Source organism: Capricornis sumatraensis, chromosome 15 (genome assembly GCF_032405125.1).
Source record: "Capricornis sumatraensis isolate serow.1 chromosome 15, serow.2, whole genome shotgun sequence".
In the NCBI taxonomy this organism is placed as follows: Eukaryota; Metazoa; Chordata; class Mammalia; order Artiodactyla; family Bovidae; genus Capricornis; species Capricornis sumatraensis.
In genome coordinates, this window is record NC_091083.1 from 67905801 (window position 1) to 67925701 (window position 19901).

The 19901-nt window shown below is 39.2% G+C and overlaps 1 protein-coding gene across 2 annotated transcripts in view; it reads right to left on the reverse strand.

Annotated features, from left to right (window-relative positions):
* UQCC1 (ubiquinol-cytochrome c reductase complex assembly factor 1) overlaps positions 1–19901 on the reverse strand; it is a 94233-nt gene extending 74332 nt beyond the window's left edge. For both annotated transcript variants that reach the window (XM_068987298.1, XM_068987297.1), the window contains exons 1-2: positions 19871–19901; positions 5694–5798 (exon numbers count right to left, since the gene is read on the reverse strand). In XM_068987298.1, the coding sequence (XP_068843399.1) occupies positions 5694–5798; positions 19871–19894 (129 nt within the window). In that variant the 5' untranslated portion in view covers positions 19895–19901. The remainder of the gene's footprint in view (positions 1–5693; positions 5799–19870) is intronic.

The window sequence follows — 19901 nt, forward strand, 5'->3', positions numbered from 1 at the left end:
TTGGTTAGGGATAGAGACTAGAAGGGGATCAAGGAACTTCTGGGAACTTCTGGGGTTCTATTTCTTGATGTGGGAGCTGGTTATGTTTACTTTGGGATAATCCATTGAGTCACATACTTATGACTTATGCCTTTTTGTATTTTTATTATACTTCAATAAAAAATAGAAATTGAGAGATCAAAAAGATCTGGAGTCATCAGAAAAGAGATCATGGATAAGCCTTAAGATGACAGCAGCATAGAGAAGGTGAGTGAAAAGACAAAGGTGAGAAGCATGGGGTAGTGGAAGATAAAAAAACAGGGTTAGAAGCTCCAGCTTTGCCTATCTCATATGTTTGTTTTAGAACCAAATAAAATTATCTATGTAAAAGAGATGGGTAAACTTCAATGCATAAAACAAATATGAAGACCTGTTCCAGACAAATCCAATGGCAAACTTTGCAAGGAGCCCCTCATTAAGTGAAATGCTAAAATTTCACTCTCTTTTGCTTCCAAAAAGGTTCTAAAAATGAAAAGACCTTCCTGATCTGAAAGAAATAGAGAAAGAGAGGAGGGAAAGAAGGAAGTAATGAACGGAAGGAGGGAAGGAAAAAGGAAAGAAAGACTCAGCAACTCTTGAATATCTGGTCCTTTTAGCAAAACTATAAGCTCCACCAGGGCGCAGTATATCTTGTACTTCTTTTATTTTCTGTCCCACTGCTCAACACCATTCTGGGTGTGGAGTCAGCACTCAATAAAAACTAGGTGGGTTTTTTTTTTTTTTTTTTCAAATAGAAGGACAATCTGGAGAAGGTCCAGAAAAGAACCACAGGAATGATCAAAGAGATGAATAAAAGGTCCTAGTGGAAAGGTTAAAACGAATTGAGGCTGTTTAGCTTGGAGAAAAAGCAATTAAAGAACTAAGGAGTAACTTAGAATAACAACACTTGAGCTGGAAGGAATCTCAGAGATCTTCTAAGTCCAACCTTTTCCTTTCACAGATGAGGAAACTAAGACCCAGGAGAGGTTGCAACTTAAGGTAGTTTTAGGACAAAAAAAATTTTTTTAAGTTTCCATTTACAAGATGAGGAGAAAATTTACCCAAGGAGCATGAACATAAATAGCAACAAAAACTATAGTTACAATTTACTAAAGATCTCCCATATGCCCAGCATCTGTATGCTTGCTGTTTTACTTTTGTTATCTCACAGCAATCTTGCAAAGTTGATACTATTTTTTCCCATTTTAGAAATAAGGACTCTAAGGCTCAAAAAAGTAAAGTTCCTTAAGAGGTAAAACATATTCAGAGCTCTCTTCTCTCCCCTAGCTGATTTCAAAAACCTAAGTAGAGTTCAACATTGGCTAATGTACACGCAGCACCAGATCTTAATTTCTAAATATTCCTAATATTATTCACCAATAAAAGGAACCAGGGCTCCCCTGGGAAACTGTTGACTCTAGGACTAGAGCAAATTAAATACAGCATGAACCTGAAACATCTTGTGGTGCCCAAGAAATAAAGAAGTGTTCAAAAACTGAAGGAACGTAGAAAAGAACTTGAAGCGGCTCTCAACAGCCAAACATGGGACAATTTGATCGACAAAATAAATAATGAGAATAGATTATAACTCACAGAATAAATATCCATTACCTCATACTGATACAAACAAAATAATTGAATAAACAAATAAATGGAGAGGAAATGACAGCTCATCCTTACAGTAGAATTCCAGTAAACAAATGGAGTAGGTATTGATGGAATTAGAAAATGACCATCAAGCAAACACCACAGTAATGACTACTGCAGTCAAGAACCATAAATAGAATTATCACATGATACAGCAACACCACTTGTAGCTAAATATTAAAAACTAGAAAAATTTAAAGCAGGAGCTTGAAGAGATATTTTCACACTTATCTTCACTGAAGCATTTTTCACAATAGCCAAGATGTGGAAGCAACCCAAATGCCCACTGACAGAACAATGGATAAAGAAACTGTAATATATAAATACAATGGAATATTATACAGCTTTTAAAAAAGAAAAAAAATCTTGTCACATGCTATAACACAAATGAACTTTGAAGACTTCATGCCAAGCAAAATAAGTAACAGAAAGACAAATACTGTATGATTCCACTCATATGTAGCACTGTACTCAGTTGCTCAGTCATGTCTGACTCTTTTGTGACCCATGGAATTTTCCAGGCAAGAATACTGGAGTGGGTTGCCATTTCCTACTCCAGGGCCCACCCAGGGATCAAACCCACATCTCTTGTGTCTCTTGTACTGGCAGCAGGTTCTTTAGCACTAGTGACACCTGGGAAGCGCCATACGTAGCATTAAAGTTGTCAAAATCATAGAAACAGAAAGCTGGAAAGGTAGTTGCCAATGGCAGGCGGGGGTATACATTTTCAGTTTTGGAAGATGAAAAATCTCTAGATATATACTGTTTAACACTGTGACTATATTTTACACTACTGAATTGCATACTTAAAAATGATGGTAACTTTGTTATGTGTATTTTATCATAATTTTTAAAGTAATTATTACATACCATTAAAAAAAAGAACCATCAATGGACGCTAAAAGTAATGAGCAAAAGTATGATGAGAAATCTGTACCATCTCAAAGTATCTTCTCACAAGATACTAATTACAAAGGGGAAAACAGTAACTTTAATTAATAACCAAGTGACCAAGGTTAACATCACCAGTAATAAGACATATTGGCATCATGTATCCCCTGATAAGACACACTGAGAAGGAAACAATGTCACTTTTTCCAAAAACGCATAGCCTTAGTCTAATTTTAAGAAAATATTAGACAAACCCAAACCGAGAACCAACAAAGGAATTAATGGGAGGAAAAAACTGGAATAGGTATACAGATTATTTAACAGCATTACATCAGTGTTGACTTCCTGGTTTCAATAACTGCACTATGGTCACATAAGATGTTAACATTAAAGGAAGCTAGATGAAGGATATATGGGAACACTACTATTTTTATCACATTTTTATGTTTAATTTATTTCAAAATTTAAAAAAATTTTAAAGTAGACTCATCAAAGTATGATAGAACTTCAAGAGGTTATTTAGAGAAGATAGTTGAGAATTCAATGTCCCTAGCCTTTTGAAAACAATAGAAGGATTATAGCAATGGACATTACCTTAGAGATCTTCTGATACTACCATTCACCCAGTGAAAGATACTTTTATGTCATGCCCCAACACAGTCTTCCAATCATTGCTTGAATATTTCCAGTAAGAGTAAATTTACTTTGCCAAATATAGCCAACACATTCCATTACACCACAATTTTAGTTAACACAAGGTTCTTCCTCATTCTGAGCCAAATCTGCCTCCCTCTCGGACATGCGCCTGAGGATGTCATTCTGAGGCAGAGTTTTCCAACCAGAACTCAAAACTGGGAAGATGTACCAGGGAGGTATGGTCAACGTGACAAAATGTCCAGTTTATTTACAATGGCTGAAATCACATCTTGTCAGTATGAGATAAACAACTCCAAGTTATTTACATGGATGCCTTGCTATAATGCTATCTGAGAACCTAGTACAGTACCTGGTACATATTAGGTACCCAAGAAATGTTTATTGATTCAAAGAATGAGGCCCAAGTCAGAGACTGATAAAATGAGCTCCCCCTTTCACCTCCTATGCACACCTTATTTACAAATGATTTAAAGCTACAGGATAAATTCTATTAAAATTTTCTAGGACTTCCCTGGTGGTCCAGTGGTTAAAAAATCTGCCTGTCAATGCAGGGAACACAGGTTCCGTCCCTGGTCTAGGAAGATTCCACATGCCTCAGGGGAACTAAGCCCATGCGCCACAACTACTGAGCCCCAGCGCCATAACTAATGAAGCTGCCCGCTCTAGAACCTGCACTCTGCAACTAAGAGAAGCCCAGGCTCCCCAGCTAGAGAGTAGCCCCTGGTCTCTGCAACTAGATAAAAGCCCAGGCAGCAATGAAGACCAGGCACAGCCAAAAATAAATAATTTTTCAATGCATACACAGACAAAAGCAGAACACAGCCCAAAAACTTCTGAAAAGAAATAGCTACCTGACTATCTAAAATAGATCCCTCTTCCGCACAAATATATTCTTCATTCATTCATTTATTGCCTCCTCTGTGCCAGACTCAGTTAGAAGCCCAGGAAATACAGGGACAAACAAGACATTCTCAGAAGGGCAGGACTTATATACTAATTGAAGAGAATTGCCCTGCATTTTAAATATGTTAACATATTTATATAAATAAATTACATAGTATATAATTTACACATCAAAAATAAATTTTCATTGCATTAAATATGAAAAGATCAATGGCTACAAAAGGAATTTACATAAATTGGTAATAAAAATAAATTCCCAGTAGATAAATGAAGAAATGATAAAAGCATACAGTTTTTACAAACCAGAATACAACTGATAAACACAGAAAAATGTTTAACCCTGATAAAGAAATGCTAAGCAAAACAAGATAATATTTTCTACCCAATTAGTTTAAATTTTTAAAAAACATCCAGTTTAGGGACTTCCCTGGTGGTCCAGTGGTTCTGCCTTTCAATGCAGGGGACGTGGGTTCGAACCCTGGTCAGGAAACTAAGATCCCACATGCCTCAGGGCAACTAAGCCCACAAGCCACAACCGGAGGGGTCTATGCACAGCAACAAAGATCCTGCATGATGCAACTAAGACCCGAGACAGAAGATAAATAAATTTTTAAAAAAAATACAATTTAGGGGAAGTAATGATGAAAAACTAGTTATATAAACACTGCTGGTGGCAGTATAAATTAAAACAACTTTTTGGAGAGGAAAATTGCTCACACCCTTTGACCTAGGGTGTACTTTCCTAGTTTATCCTTAATAAATAATTTAAAATAAGAAAAACTATACAGCAAGAAAATGGTAACCACATTAAAGTCTACTATGGCAAAAAAATTAGAAATAATTTTAACATAAATAAAGGCTAAATAAATAGAATAACATGTAGTCATTTCAAAATTTAATTATGGAATATGTCTAAAACATGAATAATGTCTGCTCTAATACGTGAAAAAGCACCAGAAAATAAAATTCTGTAGATATTTGTTCAAGTACCTAAGGAAAAAATTAGCACACACACACATACTCAAAGACTGGAAAAGGACCAGCAGATGTTTTCAGATTTGAAATCATGGGTGATTTTTATTACCTTTATTATTGAATTATTTGTATAATTAGCAAAAATCAGGAAAAGAAATCCTCAACGAGGGTCCAAAGTAGACTACATTATAATGGATCAGGTGATCAGTGGTAAACTAAGGCCTCAAATAATTGTTCCTCTAATTTTATGTTCATAAAAAGGAAAAAAAGAAACATTTTCTTACTCCAGGTAAAAGTGGCTACAAGAAGAAAACCAAAGAAAGGTTAACTCTCAGATGAATATCTGGAAACACTCCCAACAGTAAAAATCATCAGACTGGACCATGGTATCCTAGGCTAAGTTCCACCACTGGGGTATTTAGAAGCCACGCCCTAGACACCATACAGTAAGGATCAGTCCTGAGCTGGCACCACAGAGACCCAGAAGTGGTCTCATGAGGTTTTTCCATCACACAATTTGGTTGGTTAATCTATAAATACATGACATTTGCACATTAACACTAAGGTTTTTTCATAGCAAGCAAAGGAACAACAAATCTTACCTGGAAAGTACCAGACAGAGTCCTGCCCTGCTGTCCCTGTGTACGAGACACAAGTAGCAATCGGCTGCATCCTGGAACCCACTGGGAGATGCTAATCTGGTTCCTCTAGAGAAAGAAAAACATAGTCAGGAATCTATATCAGACTCCATGTGTAGAAGGCAAAGAGTGTATCTAAGTCTAGAAATCCTTCTAGAACAGGGCAAATGAAAGGAGAACTTCCAAAACAGGACCAGGACCAAGGCTGCCCATGCTCATCTCTCCAAAGATAAAATGCACCCTTGCCTACCACAGACTAAAAGGATTCTGGTAAGAGCTGACTTGAACTGTAGGACATGAGCTTCCTCTTAGAACAGTAACAAAATAAACCTAATTCAGGCATTTTACAGTTAGCTTATCATTTTCATAAATACTGATTTATCTGCTCTTCATAAAATCCCTTTACACAAAATAGTGCTGGCATTACCATTATCCCAAAAAGGATGAAGAAACTAGGGCTTAAATTTTTAGGGTGGGAAAATATACTTGGGCAACTTGACTTCCAAGACAAAGGGATACTAAATGGCTGTTAGAGCTATGAGTGAGGTCCAATTTTCCCCTCTGGCATTAACTGACCTCAAAAAGGTCTCTGGACGAAAGTGAAAGGTTCGACTGGAGACAGGAGGAGCTCTATCTTGCTCAATGAGAAGAATACTTTATTTTACGAATCTGAAATGCAATCCACTGTATAAATGGCATCCCTGTACACAGTACTGGAAATCTCTATCCTAGGAACCAACTCTGGGGAATCCAAGGGTTTCTCTCTGTAGACCTGATAGGGTCATAATGAAGAGTAGACATACAAACTGTCTGAAAACACCTTACCAAGCATCAGTTGCAATGTGTGTGCATGTGTGTGTGAGCTTAGTCGTTCAGTCATTCAGCTCTTTGCGATCCCATGGACTATAGCCAGCCAGGCTCCTGTCTATGGAATTTTCCAGGCAAGAAAACTGGAATGAGTTGCCATTTCCTACTCCAGGGGATCTTCTCAACCCAGGGATCAAACCCACGTCCCCTGCATTGGCAGGCGGATTCTTTACCTTTGTGTCACCTGTGAAGCCCCATCAACTACAATACTAGGAGTCAAAGATCCAGATTCTAGTTTAAACTCAGCTACTTTAATATAATCTTTAGAAGTAGCACGCCAGGAAGCAACAGTTAGAACTGGACATGGAACAACAGACTGGTTCCAAATAGGAAAAGGAGTACGTCAAGGCTGTATATTGTCACTCTGCTTATTTAACTTCTATGCAGAGTACATCATGAGAAACACTGGGCTGGAAGCAGCACAAGCTGGAATCAAGATTGCTGGGAGAAATATCAATAACCTCAGATATACAGATGATACCACCCTTATGAAGCGGAACTAAAAATCCTCTTGATAAAAGTGAAAGTGGAGAGTGAAAAAGTTGGCTTAAAGCTCAACATTCAGAAAACTTAAGATCATGGCATCTGGTCCCATCACTTCATGGCAAATGGATGGGGAAACAGTGGAAACAGTGTCAGACTTTATTTTTCTGGGCTCCAAAATCACTGCAGATGGTGACTGCAGCCATGAAATTTTTAAGACACTTACTCTTTGGAAGGAAAGTTATGACCAACCTAGATAGCATATTCAAAAGCAGAGATATTACTTTGCCGACTAAGGTCCATCTAGTCAAGGCTATGGTTTTTCCAGTGGTCATGCACAGATGTGAGAGTTGGACTGTGAAGAAAGCTGAGCACCGAAGAATTGATGCTTTTGAACTGTGGTGTTGGAGAAGACTCTTGAGAGTCCCTTGGACTGCAAGGAGAGCCAACCAGTCCATCCTAAAGGAGATCAGTCCTGGGTGTTCATTGGAAGGACTGATGCTGAAGCTGAAACTCCCAATACTTTGGCCACCTCATGCGAAGAGTTGACTCATTTGAGAAGACCCTGATGCTGGGAGGGATTGGGGGCAGGAGGAGAAGGGGACGACAGAAGATGATATGGCTGGATGGCATCACCGACTCAATGGACATGAGTCTGGGTAAGCTCTGGGAGTTGGTGATGGACAGGGTGGCCTGGTGTGCTGCAATTCATGGGGTCGCAAAGAGTTGGACACGACTGAGCAACCGAACTGAACTGACTGAAACCTCTATGATGCTCATTTTCCTCTTAACAATCATTAGTAATATTTATTGTTGCTGTTTAGTCTCTGAGTTGTATCTGATTCTTTTGCAACCCCATGAACTGTAGCCTGTCAGGCTCATCTGACCATGGGATTTCCCAGGCAAGAATATTGGAGTGGGTTGCCATTTCCTTCTCCAGGGATGTTCCTGGACTAGGGATCAAATCCACGTTACTACTGTTACTATCCCACGTATATGGATAAAGAAATGGAAGTAAGGATAGGATAAGTAACTTCCCAAAATCATATGGTTAATACATGCTGGGATTAAGATTTGAATCCAAGCAGCCCAATTCCTGGATCCAAGCTCATTTACGGAATGAAAAGGTAAAGGAAATATCTCCAAAGTCCTAGCTCTAACACTCTGTGACCTAGTCCTGAACCAATTAAAATACAGCATAATACTATGGGACGAGTCCTGTACTTAGAAAGCACTGATCTGACTCACAGCTCCACTGTCAGTGAACTATGAGTCTTCACTGCCTCTTCTATAAAATAAATGAAAATCCCTAACCTTTCAAGATTTTAAGGGGAAAAATATACTTTGCAGTATGTCCAACTCAATAAAATATTACCTTGAAGCTGAATCTCCATTTCCTCATAGTAGGCAGGAAGGGCCAGGGGAAACTGGGAAAGAGGTGTTAAGAATTTTAAACCTAGAGATGCTTTCCAAAGTATCTCATTTCTAAAACTGTGTAACTGTTTCTAATAGGCTACTCATAGCAACGTATGTTCCAAATGAAAATTAAAGCTTAAAAACAGGATTTTATTTCAGCAGAGGTTTTACCTGCTGGGATTGTTTTCAAATGATATACAATTATTGGCTTCTTGTTTACTAACAGCTGACACATTTAGCAGATCAGTGTCAGACAGTTCCTTTCCTAAAAATGTAAATATATGGTAAGATGAAACTTCAGCAGATTCAGGCCCAAACACGGTGGCGGGGAGGGGCGGTTGGTAAAGGGTAAGAGGAAATTACAAGCAGGAACAATGCAAACTTTGGAGGTTTCTGAAGAATTTCATCATATGTTTTCCAACGTCAACAAAATTTTCTCTAATATTTGATCCTATTTGGTCTCATGCCAATACTACTTCTTATTAAAAGAAAGGAGCAATTAGCTCTGTCCTTTCCTTCTCTAATCCTATAACAATAGTTGTGTGTCCAACTCCTTAATTGAAACTGAGGTGTTTAAATTGCAAGCCTACCATTAAACAGCTGTGTGACCATGAAACTGTGACTCAACACTCTGGACACTCCGTTTCCCCTATGTAAAAGTGAAAATAGGGACTTCCCTGGTGGTCCTGTGGTTAAGAATCTGTCTTGCAATGCAGGGGACTTGGGTTCGATCCCTGGTTGGGGAACTAAGGATCCAAATACCATGGGGCAAATAAGCCCAAATACTGAGCCCATGCAACCCTGCAGGCTGCAACTAGAGAGAAGCCTGCCTACATGCAGAATGAAAGATCCCACATGCCACAACTAAGATCTGACACAGCCAAATATATACTTTTTCTTTTAAAGTGGTAATAATAAAAGCTACCTCACAGGAGTATCCCAAGGACCACTTGTGAAAGCACTTAAGTAACACTAAAACACACACACAAACGCTTCATTTCTGCTATTAACAACTGTTACTGACTTATGTAAGAAACTCCTCTTTCCCCAGCAAATTACCACAGCAGCAAGAACCATTTTCTCAAAATACTGTTTTGAACCTGGAATTCCCATTCTCAAAAGCCTGCAGTCCCTCCAAGTACCTCTGTAGTCAAACACCTGATCTTTACCAACTGGACTCTTCTAGACCCATCAATATATTTACATATCCTGCCCTGCATTCTCCACTCAGCAGTTCCAAAACCTGACTCATATTCCCTGCTTTGAGAATTACTGCTCCTCTCCACACAAGCTAATCCCTGTGCAGTCAATTCCTCTGAGACTCTCTTCTTCACTTCTACCCAACCCATGAGCTCATTTGCTTCGACCTAGACGCCAAATTCTGGTTCTACTGGGAAAAGGACTCTACTAAGTCCTTTTCCCTTCCCATCTCTCCCAACACTTCATTTATAAATATATAAATCTGTGGAAGTACTGATCATTCTCTTATAGGTACTAATATATTAGGTCTACAACAATTAGCAAACTTCAATTCTCCTAAGTTCAGAAAAAAGTTCCAGTGGTTTAAAATTATTATTTTAACTTAGGATACTATAAACACCATTATAAGTGGGAACTGGTTTTATCATCCTTTTGTGTCATCAACATTTCAAAACCAAAATTTTAAAGATAGGTTTTCTGTTTGCATTTCTTGGGCATTTCCAATTTGCAGGTGATTTTACATTGTATTTCAAAATATTCTGACACATTAGCTCTTTTTCTGACTACACTTTAATCAACCCACAGACTGTTTCTTCATGTGGTTTTAAAGACACACAATATTTTACTTTGCTCACTCATGAGCTGTGAAAAGACTTTACAGATAGTCGATTCTCCTATTCCCCATAGTTACATTTTACAAAGTGACCACAAACAAGAGTTCACAAACAATGAAACACTGCTCCTAGGAGAAATAGAGAATTAGGTTCCTGCAAGCCTCTGGTCACACGTTTTCATCAGCCAATCAATATATGATCTTGTTTTGTGTGTTTCTGTTTAAAGACACCTTATTTAATACATGTTAATTCATTATGTCAAATACGTTGGTTCACTAACATTGAACTCACAGCGAACAGAACTATAACTCACTCCTGAAAAAACTTCTCTAACATATGAATTTTCTCCATAAGAAACATCACAGCCTTATTGCACTTAGCAATACTAGACAGCACTTTAGCACTACATGTGGGATGCATTTTACACAGGCAAGTCAGGAACAAAAGCACAAAAATGCAAAACAAAAAAAAAAAAGTCACTAAATAGACTATGAAAAGGATATCTGTTTACAATATAAGAGCTGAAACAGAAAGTCAAAGTATCACCTCAGCTAGTAATATGAAAGTTAGAGTCAAATTTTTCACCCCTCTGCACATGTCCACAAATAACTGCAAAAGCACAAGTATTGATTTGGGTTACAAATAAATTTTAGTGAGTAAATTCACAAATGCAAGATTTGAGCAAATTAGTAAATATGTTAAGGATGAGGGGTTGGGTTTCTATCAGAGAAAGGAGTTAACCAATATGAAAAGGCAAAAGGATAGAATAAACCCTGTGCTACTGGGCTGGATTTAGAGTAACTGCTATGAGTTTTTAATATAGAGAGATAAATAAAGAAATCAATATATATGTGTATTTATGTATATGTATATTGTTGTTGTTTAGCTGCTAAGCCAAGTCTGACTCTTCTGTGATCCCATGGACCACATCCCACCAGGCTGCTCTGTCCATGGGATTTCCAGGCAAGAATACTGGAGTGGGTTGCCATTTGCTTCTCCAGGGGATGTCCCCAACCCAGGGATCACAGCCGTGTCTCCTGCATTGGTCAGCGGGTTCTTTACCACTGAGCCACCAGGGAAGCACGTGTATATGTACACACATACGTGTATTTCCTACCCCTGTACTGATAAAGCCTGGAAGCAATGAAACCCCAGTTGCAATGACTACATGGAGCATCCAAACTTGGCTTCCAAACAGCAATATTTATTAAAAGGAGCCAGTCTTCTCTGGAGAAAAGTTGAATCCTGAATGGGCTTGAAGCTCCTCAAACCTTATTCACAAATGTCTGGAATTATTTGATCTGTCTAGCAGTTCCCTGGAAGATTCCATCTGTCCAAGAGGAACTCTCCCAGTATGAAAACCATTTTCCCCAGGAGCTATTCGTTTGTTGTTGTTCAGTCGCTCAGTCACGTCCGACTCTCTGCGACCTCGTGGACTGCAGCATGCTAGGCTCTCCTGTCCTTCACTATCTCCTGGAGTTTGCTCAAACTCCTGTTCATTGAGTCGATGATGCCATCCAACCATCAAAACAGAGGCAACTGTTAAACTCTGTGACTGCCTGAGGCAGTAGATAATACTTGGGAAAATAAAAGGCTAACCAAAAGTTTAAAGGAGAATCAAGGGAATGAGATAGGAGCCTTGAAAAGCTCTGACACATTCCTGGGAATCTGAAGGCCATGTGGATGCTCAGGTCTGTGTCCACCCCCAGAAAAGGAAAGATCTGAAACTGCCCTAAAGCTCTCATCTCTGGTTGGCCCTGAGTTACTGCACAAGCAGGAAGTGAGGGTTAAGGCAGAACAGTCAAATGACCGGCAGAATACTGAAAGCATGCACCTAAATGCATGCAGAGCCCCTCAACAAATACTGAGAGACTTACTGGTTCCAGGCATTTAAGGAAATCTCCATCCAGTCATTACTTGACCACTAAGCTAAATGAGCAGAGAGCACAAAACAAAGAATACAGACTTGACAGAATTAATTCAGAGAAGTCACTAAACAGAAAAGTAACAGCAAACTCTGGGAAAAGTCCTGATCTCCAGAGCTGCCGCATTAGTTCAGTTCAGTTCAGTTCAGTCGCTCAGTCATGTCCGACTCTTTGCGACCCCATGAATCACAGCACGCCAGGCCTCCCTGTCCATCACCATCTCCCGGAATTCACTCAGACTCACGTCCATCGAGTCCGTGATGCCATCCAGCCATCTCATCCTCGGTCATCCCCTTCTCCTCCTGCCCCCAATCCCTCCCAGCATCAGAGTCTTTTCCAATGAGTCAACTCTTCTCATGAGGTGTCCAAAGTACTGGAGCTTCAGCTTTAGCATCATTCCTTCCAAAGAAATCCCAGGGTTGATCTCCTTGCAGTCCAAGGGACCTTCAAGAGTCTTCTCCAACACGGCATAATATTATTTAAAATGTTCAGTTTTCAACAAAAAGTTATGAAAGACAATAAAACAAAAAGTATGATTCATACAAGGGGAAAAAAAATCAACAGAAACTGCCCCTGAAGAACCCTCGACATCAGACCAACTAAACAAAGACTTTGAATCAGCTATTTAAAAAATTTAACATCTAAAGGAAATCATGTCTAAAGAACTAAAATGAAGTATGAGAACAGTATCTCACCAAATAAAGAATATCAATAAAGAGAAATTTTAACAGAAAGCCAAATAAAAATTCGAGTTGAAAAAAACAATAAAGAAAATGAACATGTCACTAGAAAAGTTTAACAGCAGATTTGAGCAAAAGAAAGAATCAGTGACCTTAAAAATAGATTGAGATTATCCACCCAAGAAACAGAAAGAAAAAAAAACCAAGAAAATTTAACAGCGCCTCAGAGAGCTACCATCAAATGTACCTATACCATCAAACATACCAACATTAAGTATAAAAGGAGTGTCAGCTGGAGAGGAGAGAAATTTCAAGAACAGGAAAAAAAAATATGTGAATAATGGCAGAAAATATGCAAAATTTGATGGAAAACAAGCTATAAATTCAAGAAGCTCAACTAACTCCAAATAGGACAAATGCAGAGAGATTCACACATTAAAATATCACAATCAAGTTGTGGAAAGATATAAATCTTGGAAGCAGTAAGAGAAGGGACTCATTGTGTGTGAGATCCTCAATAATATTAATAGCTATATTTCTCAAAAAACATGGGAGCCAAAAGGCAGTGGGATGAAATACTCAAAATGTTGGAACTAGCAGAGGGGAGAATGTCAAACAAGAATTCTATACCCAACAAAACTATCATTCACATGTGAAGGAAAAATTAAGAATTTCTATATAAACAAAAACTAAGAGAATCTGTCAACAACAGACCTGGCCTACAACAAATACTAAAGGGAGAACTGCAGGCTGAAATGATACCTTTGACAGTACAGAAACTCAAACCCACATGAAGAAATAAATTGCACTAATAAAGGTAAATATTTGGATACATTTTAAAACAGTATAAATATTTTGCCCATAATTTTCTTACTTTCATTTTTAATTTAAAAGACACTGCATAAAACAATAACTATAAATCTGTACTGAAGCGCACACAATGTATAAAGATGTAATCTGAATGACAATACTGACACAAAGGTGGAAGGAAATTATGAAGCAATATCGAAACATAATTTTTATATATTACTGAAATCACACTGGTATTTAATTTAGATTATTAGAAATTAAGTTATTAGTTGTAATTCCCAGAGCAAACACTAAGAAAATAACTAAAAATATAGTAAAACCTTACATCATATATAAAAATTAACTCAAAATGGATCTAAGACCTAAACATAAGGCCTAAAACTATGAAACTCTTAGAGGAAAACATAAGGGAAACATTTCATGACCTTAGATTGGGCAATGATTTCATAGATATAGTACCAAAAGCAGAGGCAATAAAAAAGTTAAGTTGGACTTCATTAAAATTAAAAGCTTCTGTGCATCAAATACTATCAGTAAACTGAAAAGGCAACCCATGGACTGGGAGAAAATATTTGCAAATCATATATCTGATAATGGACTGACTTAAAAACATAGAGAATTCAGACAATTCAAAAACAAAAAAATAACCTGATTTAAAAAAACAGGCACAGGGCTCCCCTGGTGGCTCAGTGGTAAAGAATCCACCTGCCAATGCAGGAGACAGGTTTGATCCCTAATCTAGGATGATCCCACATGCCAAGGAGTAACTAAGTCCATGAGCCACAACCACTGAGCGTGTGCTCTAGACCCTGGCAACTACCGAAGCCCCTGTACCCTAGAGCCCATACTCAGCAACAAAAAGCCACCACAATGAGAAGCCTGTGCACTGCAACTAGAGTGGTCCCCGCTTGCCACAACTACAGAAAGACCATGCAAAGCAGTGAAGACCCAGGCAAAAATAAGTAAAATTTTAAAACATTAAGAAAAAAAAGAATCCGCCAGCCAATGCAGGAACACAGGTTTGATCTCTGATCCAGGAAGACCCCACATGCCTTGGAACAACTAAGTCCACGCACCATAAATATCAAGCCTGTGTTCTAGAACCTGGGAACCACAACTACTGAGGCCATGTGCCGCAACTACTGAAGCCTGTGCACCTAGAGCCCACGCTCCACAAGAGAAACCACTGCAATAAGAAGCCCATGCTCTGCAACAGAGTAGCCCCCACCCACCACAACCAAAGTCCACATGCAGCAATGAAGACCCTGAACAGCCAGAAATAACTAATCATTTTTTTAAATGGGCACAGAACTTGAATAGACATTTCTCCAATGATATACATAAAGGCCAATAAGCATAAAAGAAATATGCTTAACAGCAGTAATCACTAAAGAAATACAAATCAAAACTATAAGAAGGTATCATCTCATACCCACTATGATGGCCACCATGATTTAAAAAAAAAGAGTGAAAAAGCTGGCTTAAAACTCAACGTTCAAAAACTAAAATCATGACATCCAGTCCCATCACTCCATGGCAAACAGATGGAGAAACAATGGAAACAGTGACTTTATTTTTTCAGGCTCCAAAATCACGGCAGATGGTGACTGCAGCCATGAAATTAAGACGCTTGCTCCTTGGAAGAAAAACTATGACACACCTAGACAGCATATTAAAAAGCAGACATTACACTGCCAACAAAGGTCCATATAGTCAAAGTTACAATTTTTCCAATAGTCATGTACGAATGTAAGAGCTGGACCATAAAGAAGGCTGAGCACCAAAGAATTGATGCTTTTGAACTGTGGTGTTGAAGACTCTTGAGAGTCCCTCGGACTGCAAGGAGATCAAACCAGCCAATCCTAAAGGAATCAATCCTGAATATTCACTGTAAGGACTGATGCTGAAGCTCCAATACTTTAGCCACCTGATTCGAAGAACCGACTCATTGGAAAAGACCCTGATGCTGGGAAACATTGAAGGCAGGAGAAGGGGGTGACAGAGGATAAGATGGTTGGATGGCATTACCAACTTGATGGAAATGAGTGTGAGCAAGCTCAGGGAGTTGATGATGGACAGGGAAGCCTGGCATGCCGCAGTCCATGGGATTGCAAATAGTTGGACACGACTCAGCAACTGAACTGAACTAAAAAAAAAAAAATAACAATGTCAGCAAAGATGTGGAGAAATTTAAACCCTTGTGCTTTGCTGATATAAATGTAAAATAGTGTAGTTTCTGCAATTTCTACTATTGTCAAAGAAAAGTAAAAATTACTACCAATGCCCAGAATAGCTCATAAAACCATAAAGTCCCAGTACACTACTTAAATGTTCAGTTCCTCTGCTCGAGCAACTCAGCAATAGCAGTGCTTCAGTTTACTCCTCCTTCCCAAACCCACTGGCGAAGAAGGGTAAAAACTGGTCAAAAAGGCAGAAAGAGGAAAAAGAAAGGTGAGACTAATGAGAATGTTCCAGGAACACTACCTTTCAGTGGTTCGATTTTTTTAATCTGCAAAATGAGGAGATAATAGTGCCTACCTTTTCAAAGGGCTGTCATAAGGATTTAGTTAAGTTCACATATATAAAGCATTTAAGAGTGATTATGGCATAGTAAACACCCTATTAGCTATCAATATTCTTGCTCGAGAAATCACAACTTCTTGTTTCAACTACAACCTATATTTCAATTCTCTCTCCTGAACACCAGATCTCCAACTGCAAAAAAGAAAAAAAAAAAAATTTCCAGCTAGATTTTCTGAGTGAAGAACACTGCTATGAAATCACTCATCCTAGGCTGACTTGGAACTCACTGTTAGACTCTTCCCTCTTCTTCATCCTTTACATCTAACTCTCACCAAGCACTGCAAGACTCTCTCTCCTCAGTATCTCTTGAAACCACCCCTTCTTCTTTAACCACATTGTCCCTGGCCCCTTAGTACAGGGGCCACTTCTTCCAGGATTACTTCGGAGAAGGCAATGGCAACCCACTCCAGTACTCTTGCCTGGAAAATCCCATGGATGGAGGAGCCTGTTAGGCTGCAGTCCATGGGGTTGCAAAGAGTCGGACACGACTGAGCGACTTCACTTTCACTTTTCACTTTCATGCACTGGAGAAGGAAATGGCAACCCACTCCAGTGTTCTTACCTGGAGAATCCCAGGGACGGGGGGAGCCTAATGGGCTGCCGTCTATGGGGTCACACAGAGTCGGACATGACTGAAGCAACTTAGCAGCAGCAGCAGCAGGATTACTTAAGTAGTTTCTCACTGACCATCGGGACTCTAATCTCAGCTCTCTCTGACTGATCCATCTATTATATTCATCCCTGTTACAAGGATCTATTAAAACAAAAATCTAGTAGTAAATATATGAGTGTTTACTATGTCGAATTTTTTTCTTACTTTTTTGGACTTTCAAAATAAAATTTTAATTTCAATTTAAAAATGAGAGGAGAAACAAAGTGTTCCCCCTGATCAAGGGTGGTTGGAAATAGGCAGACAAATACAAGAAAAGGACTGAAAAAGGCACAAAGAAATTTGGGGGAGTGACAGATATGTTCATTAATTTTATTATGATTATGACTTTTCAGGTATATACTGTATCAAAACTTATCAAATTATACAATTAAATAAATGTGATTTACTGTATGTCAATTATTCCTCAATTTCAAATTTTTAAATAAGAAAAAAGAGTAAATATATTTAAAAAAAAAAACCTTTAAAAATAAATCCTCCCTTTGTTTAAAATATTTCAATGGCTTCCCTCTGCCTTAAGATAAATCTCCAACTCCTAACACTGACATGGAAGGTAATGCCTCCTCTCCTGCCATTTCCCCACAAGGGCCCCTATGCTTCAGTCGTGTCCGACTCTGTGTGACCCCATAGACGGCAGCCAAAGAGATTTACTTACAGCTCCTTGACTGTCTAGCACAGTAACACAAGCTAATGCTTCTGCTCTATGCCCTTTCCTCTATTCCCCAGCTAATGCTCTCTCATTAAGTATCTAAATGTTCATCCTCAGTGTGGGCTAGCTGCCTTTCTACTCTGCTACCAGAGCACCTAGCTCAGACTTCTATCACAGCATTTCAAGAATTGTATTAGTAGTTTTCTTTTTTGTCTCTATTAGATTACAAGCATGAGAATAAGGTCTATGTTTGCCATTTTGGGTCCACTGGAGAGTTCCCAGGACATAGTAAACACTCAAAATAGTTGCTGAATAAAAGGGAAGAAAAGCAATTAAAATATCACTTGTATCAACTGATTCTCTGATCATCCCTATCAAATTTACCCTTCAGAAAACCTGAAGCTCAGAGAAATTAGTTGACTTGCTCAGGGCCATACCCACAGTTGGTAATGGGGCCAAGCTTTCAAACAAGGCCCTTCCGACTCCCAGACAGGTGCATTTTCCTTTTATTTGTGAATTCCTCGCCATGCCTAACCCAAATGCCTCTTCAGCATAAGGGATCAATAAATATCTGCTACTTTCCTGTTTATTGTCACTCTCTAGTCCCAAGTTGCTTTGTCACATACTGCACTTTAACACATGATAAGACTTCAAAGAATTACAGTATACAGCATAAAGTGAAAGAGACGTTCCTTATCCACTCTTGGTTTTTTGCTTAAAAAGACGACTAGAAAGAGATAAATGGGGCGAGGGGAGATTCAACTAATAGAAGCAGTTAGAGAGGTGGTTTCAATGGATGCTACCAACGAAGAAGGAATGAACCTGCAACTGTCCACAAGCTCAGTGGCGGGCTCAGCTGGGGCAGCCACTAACTTCCAAGAGGAGTCAAGGTATTCATTCACATCTACAGCCCAACAAAATTCTCATCTGCCCCCCTCCCCAATATCCATCTTAAAAACACTTTTGACATCCTAGTTGCCATTTCCTCAGCAGTCCTCAGATCCAAATCAATTTCTGCCCTGGCATCAACAATTACTTCAGTGAGTGACTTTCTGTTTGAAGGAGCTACATTTCAAACAAACATTTACTACACAACAATAGAAGGCACTGTACTTTGCTAGACTGACAAGAAATACAAGAAGTAAAATGTGGTCCATACAAGCCACATATAAAAAGATTAGAAACAAGTGTCCCTAATACCGTAACTCAAAGGAAAGCTAGAGGTAGGAATGCAAAGAAATAGAGGAAAACAACAGAATGGGAAAGACTAGAGATCTGCTACAAAAAATAATGCCCTTGACCTAGTTTTTTAAAGACTTGCTGAAAGTATAAACTCTCCCATCCTTCCATAACTAGAAACCAAGCTCTGTATCCTCCTAATGTTTGTTCTATTTAATTCCTAGAAGTAAGAATCCACTAGGACAGGACTGAAGCACAAGAGGTGCAGCAGCTTCCCATATGGGCGTTAATTAGTCAAGCGTATAATAGTTCTTCCAAACTTATTTCATTCATTCCTTCAACAAATATTTAACACTTATGATGTGCCACACACTGCGCCAGGCAGAGTAAAAACAACGGATATGACCCAAGTTCTCCTTCAGCTTTCACTCCAACAGCCTGTAACAGTATTCCACTTGGCTTTAAGGTTAAGAATGAACCTACTGATCTCTCTGATAAAGCAAGTGAAAGTGAAGTAGCTCAGTAGTGTCCGAATCTTTGCGACCCCCGTGGACTGTAGCCTACCAGGCTCCTCCGTCCATGGGATTCTCCAGGCAAGGATACTGGAGTGGGCTGCCATTTCCTTCTCCACGATAAAGCCAGAGGACCTCAGAATTCAAAGTACTTGCAGATTTACGTCCTCCCTTTGCGCCTAGGGATTCTGAAGCCCTAAAGTGACTTGCCCAAGGTTACCCTGTGCATTAGTGACAGAACAGGAATTAGAACCCGGATCTCTCTCTCCCTGAAGGGAAGGAGTTACAGGTGGTGACCGAGGAAAAGCAAGTTTCATCAAATTTCGGTCTGAAGTCACTCTCCTCCCTTCTCCAAAGACGGGGAAGGCACGGAAAAATCGAGGGCCGGGGGAGTGGGAAGCTGCCTCAGTTTCCCCACAGAAAGGCGGCCGAGTAGCCCCGCTACCGCACAGGCTCCGCTCCTGCACTTCTGTCCAGTTGTTCCCGTCCCGCCCTCTCCAACTCCAACCCGGGAGTCCGGCGGGCGACCGCACATAATTACTCCTTCACTCACAAGGACTCGCACCAGCAACGCCATGTTTCTC